A 14,300-nucleotide genomic window follows, 5' to 3' on the forward strand; every position below is an offset into this window, starting at 1 on the left:
CACATCCAGGATCAAAGCGCGACAATTTATTTATATATTCTCGTATTTGTTCATTTTACTTGACACACTTTGCCGTTAAACATTCACGATGAGCTCAATCAACGTTAAGAAGCTGAAAGTCAACGAGCTGAAGGACGAGCTGAAAAAGCGTAATCTTTCGGACAAGGGGCTGAAGGCCGACCTGATGGACCGCCTGCAGGCTGCGCTGGACGAGGAGGTTTTTGCCGGTGACTCCCCGCTGGGGCAAGAAGAAGCGGCAGGAACCGACGAGGGTTTTGACCAGGCCGCCGAACAGGAGTGCATGGGCGAGGAAGAAGAGGGCGAGGGCCCGGTAGAAGAAAGCATGGAGGCCAACGAAGAAGAGGAGGAGGAGGAGGAAGAGGCTGTGGAGGCAGAGGAGGCAGAGGCAGAAGCAGAGGCAGCGGAGACGACGGCGGTGGCGACGACGGAGGAAGGAGACGAGAACGAGGGCGATCGCGTCGCCGAGGACGAAGAAATGGGTGAAGGGGAGGAGGACGGAGATGAAGACGACGACATGGACCCCATGCTTAAGGCAGATGTCGACGACATGGAGAAAATAGACACAGAGGATGGTGAGCCCGGGGACCAGGCTGCTGAGGGTGAGTCTACCGAATTGATGTTTTAGAAATGAGATTGGCTGGATGGGCTATGGCTGGATGTCGATTTCTGCTATCACGTTAGCGTTAATGCTACCGCGGGAGGGAGCCCGCTGGACTACAGTTCAATGCGTTACCACCATGTTAGCTAGCTGTGGGTAGCGTGACCTCACTACGCTAGCATAAACGATTAGCCCGCTAACGTAGCATCCGCCACCGGTGGTATAGTTAAAGTTAACCGTTAAGCAACGTTTACTATTGACGTTACCCACAAACGTAGGCCTTTAGTCTCCATGTACACCACTGAATGTAGTTCTACACGCTTACATTGTGAAGGGACGTGTGTAACGGCTAATAAACGAGCTTATCCTGGCTTTTCGTTTCGTTTGGTTAGCGTGTTAGCTTGTAAGCTAACGTCATTTTCTTTGTGTCCTTGTTGCATTGCTAACTAGCTCGTCGTCCGTTTAGCTAGTTCAATTGTTCCCATGTTAACGTTTGAACATTGGATAGGGGTAGTTTTCGAAAAGCTCTCCGTATATGTTGTTAATTTAACGCGAAATTGTGTCGGTTGGAAATCATCAGTCGTTTGTTCGTTTGTTCGCTCCACATCCAAATGCGACAAATTAAGTAGCATGAGCTCTCTTAGGGCAGTGGGTTGATCCAAAGAGAAACTGAAGCCTTTAGGAACATTTGCAATTAGAGTACTGACTGTGTTTGACCATAGTGACTGGGAACAATTGAAGTTGCTAACCATAAGCTGTGCGAAATATTTCGTAGGCGCGGAACTACTTGTTAGCTAGCACATGGTTAGGTTGTCAATGGTTTGAGTAGAACGTGTATTGTTGTTGGGTCATTTAAGAAACTATAGATAACCACTGAATAGCTACTAACGTAGTCCATGGTAAACTGAGGGTGGGAGTCTATACAGGGCTAAGTTGGCCCCTATTTCCTTGCATGATGATGCATTTGTCCCAATCAACAGTTCTTAGTCTTAATGTATTATAAATATTAAACAATAATCCCCTTTGCAGGGTTAATGTCCCATTTACTTTGCAGAGACTTGTCTTTCCAGCCCCATCAAATACTGTTGATAATGCTCATTTGGACCAGCTTACATTTGTAATTATTATCTGGTCATTACATTTTATGAAATATGATTGTATTGTTTCAGTCTAACCTTGAGGTGTTGCCTCTTTAGTTATCTATAACAATGATGATTATGGTCGACACAATGTAACTAATGAACGGGCTATGTGGGCCATAAACCCCACTGCCAGTCCGACCTCTCTCTCTTACAAAAAGGAGCACCTCATTCTATATCTTTGTTCTATTTTCAAAGGGGATGCGGACAAAGACACGAATGCTGATCAGAAGAATAAGAAGGGTGTTAAGAGACGCCGGGAGGAACATGGAAGGGGCTACTTTGAATTTATTGAAGAGAACAAATACAGCTGGTAAGGATGGGACAGAGCAAAAATGGCCTTCGGCATCCCTGAAGCGCCATCCATAGCTTTGTTGAACTGTATTGGCTTTAAGGGCCAATGCACATAACTAGCAAAAGAGGAAAACCCTCACTTTTAATCATACTATCTGTCAATATCCTTACTCTCACACACATGTTTTTGAGGGTCATTCCTGAGCACTTAAAGAGCCTTACCATTAACCTTTTACAGTGCCCACTCACAATGTCTTTAATGGACTGCATTCTGTAGCAGAAGTGCATCTATCAAGTCTCTGAACTTTCACACCTGTTCCTTCTGCCACTTATTGTTTTTGAAAGCCCGTTGTGTCCTCAAGGTGAATCACAGCTGCTCAAAGAGAACCCAGAGGGAAGTAGCAGATGTGCACTTTTGAGTGGAGGGTGGGCGGGGAGGAATAGCTGAGAGTTGTGGGAGCAGGGTTCCATTGCTGCAAAGGTAGCACACACAGATGTAGCAAAATTCCTTAATTGTTTGGAACTTCCAAGGAGGAGCTCGTTCTCGACCGTCCATCGTTTTACCTCGCAATGGTCTTTTATTGTTTTTGTTTCTTTTGTTCGTTTTCCGTTCTGTTTTTTTTTCACTAGTTGTATGACTTAAATGCTATATCTGTCTCGTGTATCATGTCTTGTGAGTGTTTATCATGGTGTGATGGTATGGGTGTATGTATTTGCAGGGCTATTTTCTACCTCCGCACAGGTGACTTGATGCATGGTGTGCGTGTGTTGGCGAGTGTGTGTGTGTGTGTGTGTGCATACATTTACCAACTTACTGGTCAGTGTTTTGTTTCCATTGCGCTGTTCACATACTGCAACAATCAAGAAGAAGATGGAATCCTTTTTTAAAGATATTTTAATATTTTGGGCAAAGTCTAGAGCTCTCTTCAATGTTCAAGGTGCCACAGTGAATGGAATACAATATTGCAGCATTCTTCCCCCCCTTCCTATTGTCTGACAAAAGACAAATCCTAATTAGAATGTTGGTGCTTAATCTACCCCATTTTAAAATGGCTACCCCTGCTCATCCACATGCCCACAGTGGAGCTACCAATGTATGGCCCACCACACATTTACTATAGTGACCATTGGCTCCAACTTATTTACCAGAGCTATCACTCTTCCTGCTGCAGCCATATCTACAACACTCTCTAATGTATTTTTCTTTTAAATTTACTCTGTTCCACCAGATCTTCTTCGGGTGGAACATCGTGTTCCTTTTTAGAGTTTCTTATGTCCTATTATAAATGTGTATACATAAACACAAGCTACTAATGATCGAGTTGCTATAGTTTTCAGGACACCGTTAGAAGCATCTGGGCATGATGGCAACGTGTCTTGCATAGTTATGTAGTTCAACAGAGTTAGTTATGACCTTTTCATTTGGAATACCACACATAGGAAGTTAAATATAACTGCACGTTCCATTGCTGTGACTGACCCCACAGTAAACATGGACATCATAAACACACTAAATTAAAGGGAGATTTTAATTTAATTATTTTTACCAATCAGAATTGCGGAGCTGCTTTCTTTCCATGTATCTTTCACATTTTAGATTTCACTGGACTCTTCAAGGTAAGTGTTTACTGCTGAGGCCCTCTATACAGCAAATTATCATAATTCTGGAGGCTTGTTTGCCTGTTTATTTTGTGTTTTCCCCTAGTCTGTCTTTCCAATTCTTTCCTTCAATGTTTTTTCAGGGAGTGATACCCAAGACTTTTAAATGTTCCATGCAGCTGCATTGACATAGCAATCCACTCACTGTTGTTGATGTCTCTTTTCAGGGCCTCATTTAAGTCTCCTGTGCCACCTCTGGAGGAGGAAGATGAAGAGTTTGATGACACAAAAGTCTGTCTTGATACCTGTAAGTTAACAGAATTCAAAGGTCAAAAACTGTATTTACAAAGACTTTGATGACTCTTAAGGAATATTCACCACACTTGAATGTTTGCTTTAGCCCAGACTTATTCATGTTAACATTCTATTGAATGTGCATTTCCTTTGTGCTTCAGACAACTGCGACCTGCACTTTAAGGTGTCAAGGGACCGCTACAGTGCTTCTTCTCTCACAATGGAGAGTTTTGCTTACCTGTGGTCCGGAGGCAAGGGCACCTATGGTGTTAACCAAGGCAAAGCCTGTTTTGAGATGAAGGTACAGTATCAACAATTCCGGTTCCTGCACACTGAGCTTCCTTGTCCCAGCAATGTTAATGTTATTAAATTCAAAATAGAGAAACTATTGGGAACATTTGACAGCAATCCTTACCTCTCTTCATTCATGCATTTTACTTACCTTTTACCAGATAACAGAGAAAATTCCTGTGAAGCACATTTCCAGCAAGAACATGGAGATCCATGATGTGCAGGTTGGCTGGTCCTTGTCTACTGGCAGTCTCCTTTTGGGTCAGTTTCTTTATACATACTTAAGCTCTGAACATATTGTACTGTTATTCCATATTAGTGGTATAAAATGGCCAGCAGAAAACCTTTGTTTTGCTGATGTAATTGTCATTTATTCAGTCAAATTCAACATGGTGGTCATTCTGTTTTGAGCCGCCATTTTCAGTCATCAATGTTTCACTTCTTATTTGCTATTATTCATTCATGCGGGGTCCTCAAAATACATTTTCTTACAGGTTGACTTAATGTTGGCAAGTTGCTACTTTTTACTTAGAACTTGGGCAAAACACACTGCACTGTCTGTTTGCAAAATGGTTCTAAACCTGCAGCTGTGCTCTGAAAGGTCGTCTATCCCAAGAGAGCCCTCTAGTGGTGCAAACGCGGCATGACGCGTTGGTATAAAATGGCTCCAACTCTGGCTGCAACATTGTAATGGTGTCTGGCGTCGTGCCAACACGGACAATGCTCTCTATTCCGAGAGACTCTGTGTTGCGATACAGGAGCGTCATGTGACCACTGTTTACACCATTAATTAATCATTTAACATTGGTTTTCCTGTCAATGTCCAGGTGAAGAGCAACATTCTTATGCCTACTCTGGGAAAGGAAAGAAGACGGTCAACTGTGTGACAGAGGACTTTGGCGAGACTTATGAGGAGAACGATGTCATCTGCTGCCTTATTGTAAGCAATGACTTATATATATATATATAGTGTTTGTATTGTGGTCTTTTACAATTTATATACATTTTACAACAGTTCTACCAGCCAAGTCTACATCATAATTGCATATCTTAAAGAAATGTAGAGTAGCAGAATGTGCATTTCTCCCTTTTTCTCCATCAGATACGACCACGTCTAAATTGTATTCATTTTGATAGCGTTTTTCTGAAGTCTTCTTTGTTTTCTATCAGACAAATGACAACCTTCCATTTTTGCTGTCTTTGCTCAGGACTTTGAGGGCGAAGAGGTTGTGATGTCCTTCTCAAAGAACGGTGCGGACCCTCAGGTCGCCTTCCAGGTCAGCAAGGACACTCTGAACGGCCAGGCTCTTTTCCCCCACGTCATCTGCCACAACTGTGCCGTGGAGTTCAACTTTGGTCAGATGGAGACTCCATATTTCCCTCAGCCCCAGGACTACACCTTCCTGCAGCAGATCCCCGTTGATGAGCGTGTCCGTGGCCTCAAGGGGCCACAGACCAAGGCGGACTGTGAGGCAAGTATAGCTCCAGATATCACTAATTCATCATAAAATGTGTCATTGATGTTCATAATTAATTCCACTTTTTGTCTTTTTGCCGTATAGATCATCGTGATGGTGGGTCTGCCAGGCTCGGGTAAGACGACATGGGTGAAGAACCACATCCAGGAGAACCCTGGGAAATACTACATCCTGAGCAGTGACACGATTGTGGACAAGATGATGGTCAGTACTGAACCAATAGTTCTATGACGGGTGGTCACAGAATTAAGAACAGTTGCGTAAAAGTTGCATATTTTATCCTTTAATTTGACACAGATCAACAGCCTGAAACGGCAGTCGAAGGACATCACTAAACTGACTGCCATCTCCCAGCGAGCACCACTTTTCCTGGGCAAGTTCATTGAGATTGCCGCCCGCAAGAAGAGAAACTACATCCTGGATCATGTAAGTGGTTTCCGAAATAATCAAATCACTACCTTTGCCTTGATGGGACCTAAAGTGACTGTTAAATTGAAAATTCAATCACTGTGTAATTGAACATCTCTTTCCACTTTGCAGACGAACCTGTCTGCCCCAGGTCAGAAGAGGAAGATGTGTCTGTTTGCAGGCTTCCAGCGTAAAGCTGTGGTGGTGTGTCCATCTGAGGACGACCAGAAGGAGAGAGTCCAGAAGAAGGTGGAGAACGATGGCAAAGAAGTGCCTGAGCATGCCGTACTCAAAATGAAAGGTGAAAACCCAGTGAAACCTGTCCAGTAGTTTGTAACCTCTGCTCTGTCTTTGCTTTCCCCATCATGTTCTGATGCGTCTTCCCTCTGCCACAGGTTTCTATTCTCTACCTGAGGAAGGAGAAAGCTTTAATGAGGTCCTTTACGCTGAGCTGCAGAAGGAGGAGGCTGCCAAGCTGCTAGAGCAGTACAAAGAAGAGAGCAAGACCGCTCTGCCCGCTGAAAAGAAACCCAATCAGGGAAGCACAACGCCAAAAAGAGGCGGAGGAGGTGGCGGCAGTGGCGGCCAGCGCACTGGTGGCCGGGGTGGCAAGAACCAGTTTGGTCGTGGCGGACCTGGACAGAGAGGAGGTGGCCGTGGGGGCTTCCCTAACAGAGGAGGCTTCAGAGGAAGTAAGATGGACATTTAAGGATGTGATTATTTGTGGGAAAGTTGTGATATCGTTAAACTCATTCATCCTCATTTGCGTTCTGTTCGGTCTGCAGTTCCCGGTCCTCGTGGTGGTTTCAACCGTCCACCTCGCGGTTTCCTGCCTCCCCCGGCCTTCAGAGGATTCCCAAGCCGTGGAAACTTCAACCGGGGCGGCCCACTCCCCAGCCTGGGCGGATCCCCCCGAGGCGGCCCAATGAGAGGAGGTAACATGGGGCCCAGAGGAGGACCCATGAACAGAGGTGGCCCCATGCACAGAGGGAACATGAACAGGGGAGGTGGAGGAAACATGAGCCGCGGTGGAAACAGAGGTCATCCCGGCCAGGTACGTTAAATTGGGATTTGTTGTGTTTTTTTTTTATATGGATGGAAAAACTACTAGCGTTCTATAACTGGATATTTAATTTTGTATTTGTCATTAAACAGTTAAAAAATGAAATTTTGCAAATGCTGTATATGGGCCCAAAAGAAATCGGCATCATTTATCTGCTTTCCTGTTTTCTAAAAGTCAGTCATTGAAAAACCCACAGTGGTCGACCTCTAATTCATATCATGTGACCGTTGACTTCCTCTGTACAGTTTCAGCAGAGAGGTGGTAACCGCGGAAACTATGGCAACAAGAACGGCAACTATGGAAACAACAGGAACAGCGGAAACTTTGGCGGTAACAGGAACGGCATGGACAAGGCCCAGGCCTTCAACCAGAGCTGGCAGCAGGGGGTCAGTATTTCTGCTTTTGACCAAGTGTCTCCATTTTGAAAGGAGGGTTTTTCAACTTTGATAAAGAATTCATTAAATACATTTATAAACAAACAAACAAAACGCATCAATGTGATTTCTGCATAGAAAGTTCAACATAAAATACTAGAGTAGCTCCAGATTTCTTTCTTTATTGTCCTCGCGTGACGGCTTTGTTGAGTGATTTATAAATTCATACTCATTGTGAATGCAAACTCTTGTATCGAGTTTGTCTCTGCTACACTGACACACTGTAACTGAGTTTATCTAGACTGAAGAAGCCTTACATTTTTGTTTTGAAAGCCCTTTCACACAGACTAAACTTCCATCTCTTGTGTTCTGTGCAGTTCTGGAACCAGAAGCCGTGGAGCCAGCAGTATCAGCCTGGATATTACTAAAACACTTGTTGTAAAGGGACTGGTGGCCGACACAGAGATCCACCTCTTGCCACGGAACATCCCTCCACTCGACTGTCTGACTTATATTTTTACCATTACTAAATTTGTCTTTTTTTTTCTTTCTTTTTTTTTTCAAAAAACCCCCAAACTTATTAATCCAAAACCAATCATGACTGAAGAGAAATGGAGCAACAACATTCCACATCAGAGAGGAGAGCAGGCAGACGATGTGGGCTCAGTCTCTCATTCAGCCTTATTCCCCCTCCTGTTGTATATTTCATTCATATTCTCACCACTTTTAAATGACATGCTTTTAAAAAGAAGAATCTGTTTGTAACATCAGGAACCACAAACATTTTGCATACCCGGCAAGTGTTTAAGCAACTTTTTTTTTTGTTTTTCAGGGTTGTGCATTTTATCTGTGCTGTGATTTATTTTTGTTTGTTTTAATTTTTTGCTTTTTTTTATGAAGAATTGTAAATATTTTTTTTGTTTTCATAGTTTGTATTAGAAATTTAAGAGAAAGGTATTGATTGAAAATTAACCTTTGCTTCTCTGAAGCATGGTAGCTGATTAAATTGTTCGACTGTCCATGTCCACTGTTAAACTGAAGAAGCAGCAGGTCATTATTATTTTTTTTTGTCTTTTGTTCCCACTATCAAACTTGTAACCTAAACTCCATAGACCTACAATAAACAACTGGTTGGCTTTTTTACATTCATCCTGGCTTATGACTTTTGATTGACTTCAAAGGTGTGTAAAAGACCTTTGAATGGGCGATGGCCTGGTTTGCTACTTCAAACAGTCAGGACATCAGCCCCACTACAAGCCCCTGTTGACACGTCATAAGTTAAGTATTCAGTCAGTCTTCGGTCTTTGCTCCGTTATTTCCTCTTCTCTAAAGATTCTAATGCACATTCTCGAGGCAAAAGTGTTCTGGCTGAGCCATTCTAAGGATATAACTAAGCCATTTTAATGTGTGCTTTTAACTAATTTATATTAAAATGAGTGCACTTGCTATGCCTGATAACTAGAAAAGTGGTTTCCATATGATCAGTTGTCTTCTTACTGTGGTGTAGCTTTGACCAGTCATGTTCTTAGAACACAGAACTACAACCTCGTAACCCTTTTACTTTTGCATGTCCCTTTCAGTAACGGTTCTTAGAAGTATTTCAATTTCCCAGCTTCTTTGTAACGATGCCGGTTTAGCACAAAGTGGTTTGAAAGAGGTGCGGTTGCTCATTTTCACCAGCAAACCTAAAGGGCTATGCAGTGTCACATCCACACAACAACCAACAGCAGCTCATTGGAAAAACCTCAGCTGGACGGGAACCAACGTGGAGAGTAACTTAAAGAGTTAGTACGCTGTTTTCTGTAGAGTCCGTGGTGGTGATTGTGGGGGCAGCTCATTCTCACCACTCCCAGTGTGTGTTTGTGTCCCCCTCCTGGAGGACGCACCGTAGGCGTGTCAACACGAGCGAGAACAGATTAAATTTGACGATGCAAATCGGTCGTTTTGATTTTTTAAATTAATAAACGTGTAAATATTGCGCAACTATTTCAACCGTGCACGAATGTTCATTAATAATCCGACTTTTACGAGTAACAAGTGTATTGTGGTTAAGGAAGTGTTAGTTTGCCAGATTACTGCTGTGTGATGTATTCTACTTTGATGTGTGGGCAGTTTGTGCCCCTCCTGTTTTAATGTACTGCATACACACGTGTATCAGAATGCGAGCTATGAGTTTACAGTATCTATAATCTATAATACAACAGATCAGACACTATATTTTTATCGCTTTGTGTTGCAGGTTGTATATCAGGTCTTTTATTATTAAAAAAAACCGGCGTTGCGAAAGCTTTGAGACTTTTTTCTGAGATTTGTTGTCTTTTTTATCTGATGGTTTTTGATATTTGTGTTTGGAAAAAACAATTTGAAATTGTATTTTTTTTTTTTGTCTCAATTCTATTAAAGTGTAAGAAAGAGTTATAGTGTGGCTTTGTGGTTTTGTTGCAGTGGGATTTGTGTTTTCTAAATATTATCTTTATGAAAACAGATCTCCCAGGAAAGTTGATGATGGGATCACCTGGGCTCGGCTGATCACACTAGTACTGAAATATTCTATTTAAGTAAAAGTACCACCTTTTTACTTTACTTTAGTACAAGTAACAGTACTGGTCTATAAAACTAACATTTTTCTCTTTAAAACAGCAGCATTTTTGATTCTATTGCCCTTTATATGCTGTATGTTTTCATTTTGTCACTACATGTCTTAATGTTTCACTATACTCTTAGAAATAAAAGTGCTAAGTAGAACCTTAAAAGGTTCTTCGTCTTGTCCTCACAGGAGAACCCTTTTTGGTCCAGGTAGAACCTTTTTATAAAGGTTCCACCAAGAACCCTTCTAAAACCCTTTCTTCTTTTAAGGCCACATTCAAGTGTGATCTATATATACCAAGTAGTGCCCAATGAACATAATGTTAAATCCTTGCAACATTAATAATGTTTGTTGGGTAACGTATTTTTTTTGTGGGTTTTGCCGATGTGAATGTAAAAAAGTGACCAGGAATTTAAGCCTAGGGACCTCAGAGGACAAGGGGAGGAGCTACGAACAGGTACCAGGAAGCAAGGACTGAAGAGGGAGAGAAATGTTTGGTGTGGGGGAGAGATGGAGTGTTTAAGATCAGAGTAAATCTTGGGAGTCTTAAAACCCCACAACAAACCTGAGAAGGACACACCACGGAGAAAAGCCTTCAGAGTCGACCTGAGATTAAAAGGCGTCACTCAGTAAAGAAATCCTGGGGGAATAGCTGAGTTTGAACCAACCTAATAGGTGAGATCTCTCCATTGGTTTTTGTTTCTCCTTTTTGAGCAATGCTTTGCTAAGGACTATTTTTTAGATTTTAGATTTTTTTTAAGATCTTTTGGGTGGAATACTTTTTTTGGTGTTTTTGGATTTTGGACTTTTGGCGTTATTTCTGCAGGATTTTGTAAGACTTGGGGGGGGGGGATCATATGGTGTAAGAAAGCAGTGTTGCTTGTGCTTGGTGTTGTTGAATCTGCTGACATAATTTAACAAACAAATGCAATGTTTATACTTTGATTATTTTGGGTACGTGATTGGGGGTGTCTATGGGAGATTACAAGGATTACAATACAACTTAAATATATTGGTATTGATTGTTACAAGGGTTCTCTGGATCAAAATGGTTCTTACTGGAACCATTAGTGTTACCAAGAACCCTTAAAAACCCTTTCTTCAGAAAAGGGTTTTACAGAATGGTTCCAGGTAGAACCATTTGCCTCACTTGTAGAAGGACACTTTTGGAACCCTTATTTCTAAGAGTGTACACATTTTTCTTTTTAAATGTTTTTTAAATGCTAATGAAGCTTTTTTGAATTTGAATGCCTTATATATCACTGATTCTTGGGAATTTGGCTAAAACAGGTTTTAATTTTGAAAAAAAAGTTACTTGTATTACAAAATCTGAAGGTATCTCATTATAGACTAAGGTCTTGGCTGTTCAGCAATGTACCAGTGCAACCTCCTCATGTTGTATTTTTTTCATTAAATAGGCATTTTTCCAGTTATTATTTTGTTTTTGTCAACACCGTCAGTCACAATATAAAGAAAATTATTTCTAATTTATTTGGTCTAAAATGTATTTAGAGTATTTAAATCATTATCTGGCGTTCTTAGTACACATATGCTGTTAAATGTTGAATATTCACTTTTGTTCCTTTTTTATACTGTTTCACATGTACTCCTTTAAAAGATCGAACATCACAGAATGCTTACTTTAAGCCTATATAGAAAAAAGTAATGGGTTTTTTTTTATTTAAACTCATATTTTGTATTCAAAGAGACTATTACTTTAATAAATCAACAGTACTGAAGAAACCTATTGTAAGCATATTCATTTAAAACAAATACAACTCGGACGACGGTGACTTTAGAACTGATGGTGGTGACACTAATCTGACCGTGGTGACAGTGGCCTCATTTCAACATTAATTCCAAAATATATACCACTCAAGTTTATGGCTCCTTGCTTCATAACTTTATTTAACTATTTGGTCAAAAAACGTAACAATCCGGAGTACTGTGTAAAAGTACCCCATCCCCATATTGCCAAATATCAAATCATCCTAAGAATATATTATAAGAATAATGTACAATGTCACTGACATCATCTTAAACTGTCATCTACTCATAAAATAATTAATTATATTCTTCTGTAAACTGTATATTGGACGTGAAGTACAGATAACAACAATTGTGAGCACTGTGCCAAACGTTCAATAAGAAACATATACTGGAGGTTCAATTAGCGACAGGCTATCATATATAACAGTTAAAGTTGACTGTAATGACTATGGAATGGTGGGAAATGGTGGGAATTACAGTGAATGTTAGATTTGGTTAAATGTTTTCATGTCATTTTCATTTGGCTTTAGTCATAGGAGATGCATAACTTACAAGGGATATTGTATACTACGTGCTATGTAGGTAGGTAGTAATATAAGGAAATATAGGGTAATTACATAAATAAAAATATAAAAGAGGTTAGTGAAACAATACAGGTCATATTGGTATTTATTGTGATCAACAATTATATTCTAGCCTCCTTTGAGGACCATTTGGTTTAACCTGACGGTGGTGACAAAAACCTACTCTTTCACATGATTAGCATGAGTTAGCCATTAGCAATCGTGTATCCCTTCTGTTGCTAGCTACTTCAGACCTCTTCTTAAAAAGTTTACATTTATGTCATAATCTAATCTAATATTTTTAATAGAACAGAGACGGTGTTGACATGTTATGGTTGTGACAGTAGCATTGTACAAAAATATAAACAAGTTTAAGAGAAATCAGCAAACCTACAGGAGCTTGAGTGACCTTGAAGCATGCAGTAGAACTGAAGGTTTGAAAATGGGGTCTTCAGGAATGTAGTTGACCTTTTATTTGCCTGATTTTATTGCTTTTTGCAAATATCTGATAAATGGTGATGGTGGTGACGAATATGTGGGACATTTTGAGACAAAATAAAATAAATATTCTTCAAAACTCACTGTTTGTAGTTTTTAATACATATTACAATGTACACTTTAATGTGGTAAAGATATTATTCAATTCAGTTATTACTTTTTGGTTTTTTTAATCAAGTTGAAATGATTATCTCCTATCTGAGGACAACTGATTTTGCAGGCAGTGGGCCAGCATATAATCATTAAATTAATAAAAATAAACCTATAAAAGAACCTTAAATATGTGCAAAAGACTCCCTGATTATGACATTGATGCTTTTTATTCATGAAAATGTTATTAATTTCCAACAGAATTAGCAATTTTCTTAGTGGGACATGTTTTTGCCAAAGTTTCAAGAATCAGTGATATATATGCTGTATGTTCAATGTTTCCATAGATTCAAATGGATTAAGATCAGGACTCGTGGAGGATCATTTAATAATAGTGGTGTTTTTAATTAGACATTCTTTCGTGATTTTTGTTGTATTTTGGTTCATTATACTGCTGTTAATCTTAAGATTTTATTATTTATTATTATTCAGACATAGCAAAGCAGCCCCAGGACACATCTAAGTGCCCTTCATGTATCACAGTAGGTGTGGAGTTTTCATTGTTCTGTCCTTGAACACAGAGCTGATGATGATGCTTACATATTGCAGAAAGGAGAATATGAAGCTTTGCAGCTTGTCCACGTGCATTTTTAGAAAAATTAAATAGATTTTCATTAAGACTGAAAAGGTACAAAGAAGTTTGTCCATGTGTGTGTTGCCTTTTAGTTGATGTATTTCAAGTCATGGTGTTCTCCCTTTTTTTGCCACAACCACAACTGAAGCTATGACTCCACAGAGGAGTAAGTATTTTTCTTCTCTCACCTTGGCCACGATCTCCTGCTGGAAAACTAATCTACTATGTTTTTTTTCCAGGAGTTCACAGTGGGACACTGTCTCACAGATTCCTGAGTCATGTCTCTGGAAATAGACGGCTGCATCAAATGATCACGACTGAACTTTCTCAACAACCATTTTGGATTCCTCGCTCTTAAAGGTCCACTGTGGGAGAATTAGTGACATCTAATGGTGAGACTGTGAAACTATATCAAACGCTCCTCCATTCCCAAGCATGACTGAGAACTACAGTGGCCTTAACATATCACAACAAATGTTATTTCTGTGTTTGCACAGTAAGATTCCACTTTAAAAATGTCAAAGACACACACATGCTCGGGCTGGTTTGTCTGTTCAGGCTGCTTTTGAAACATAGCAGTGCAAAGCCTCTTTTCTTGT

The 14,300-nt window shown here is 40.4% G+C and overlaps 1 protein-coding gene across 1 annotated transcript; it reads left to right on the forward strand.

Moving 5' to 3' along the window:
- On the forward strand, window positions 1-8,708 carry hnrnpub (heterogeneous nuclear ribonucleoprotein Ub). The gene is made up of 14 exons (XM_083899188.1): window positions 1-620; window positions 1,957-2,071; window positions 3,879-3,958; window positions 4,107-4,246; window positions 4,398-4,497; window positions 5,064-5,176; window positions 5,445-5,708; window positions 5,799-5,918; window positions 6,012-6,140; window positions 6,255-6,423; window positions 6,518-6,814; window positions 6,908-7,176; window positions 7,431-7,571; window positions 7,937-8,708. The coding sequence occupies exons 1-14, from the start codon at window positions 89-91 to the stop codon at window positions 7,985-7,987; spliced, it is 2,520 nt and encodes an 839-aa protein (XP_083755314.1). The 5' UTR covers window positions 1-88; the 3' UTR covers window positions 7,988-8,708.
- Window positions 8,709-14,300: the final 5,592 nt, after the last annotated feature.

This window comes from Microchirus variegatus (genome assembly GCF_963457635.1).
Source record: "Microchirus variegatus genome assembly, chromosome: 12".
Lineage (NCBI taxonomy): Eukaryota > Metazoa > Chordata > Actinopteri > Pleuronectiformes > Soleidae > Microchirus > Microchirus variegatus.

Bases quoted from the DNA above. Each gene is read 5' to 3' on its own strand.
- hnrnpub (XM_083899188.1), top strand. From the start codon at position 89: ATGAGCTCAATCAACGTTAAGAAGCTGAAAGTCAACGAGCTGAAGGAC. The intron at 4,498-5,063 runs GTCAGTTTCTTT...GTCAATGTCCAG, and splicing joins TACTGGCAGTCTCCTTTTGG to GTGAAGAGCAACATTCTTAT. The intron at 6,815-6,907 runs GTAAGATGGACA...TTCGGTCTGCAG, and splicing joins CAGAGGAGGCTTCAGAGGAA to TTCCCGGTCCTCGTGGTGGT.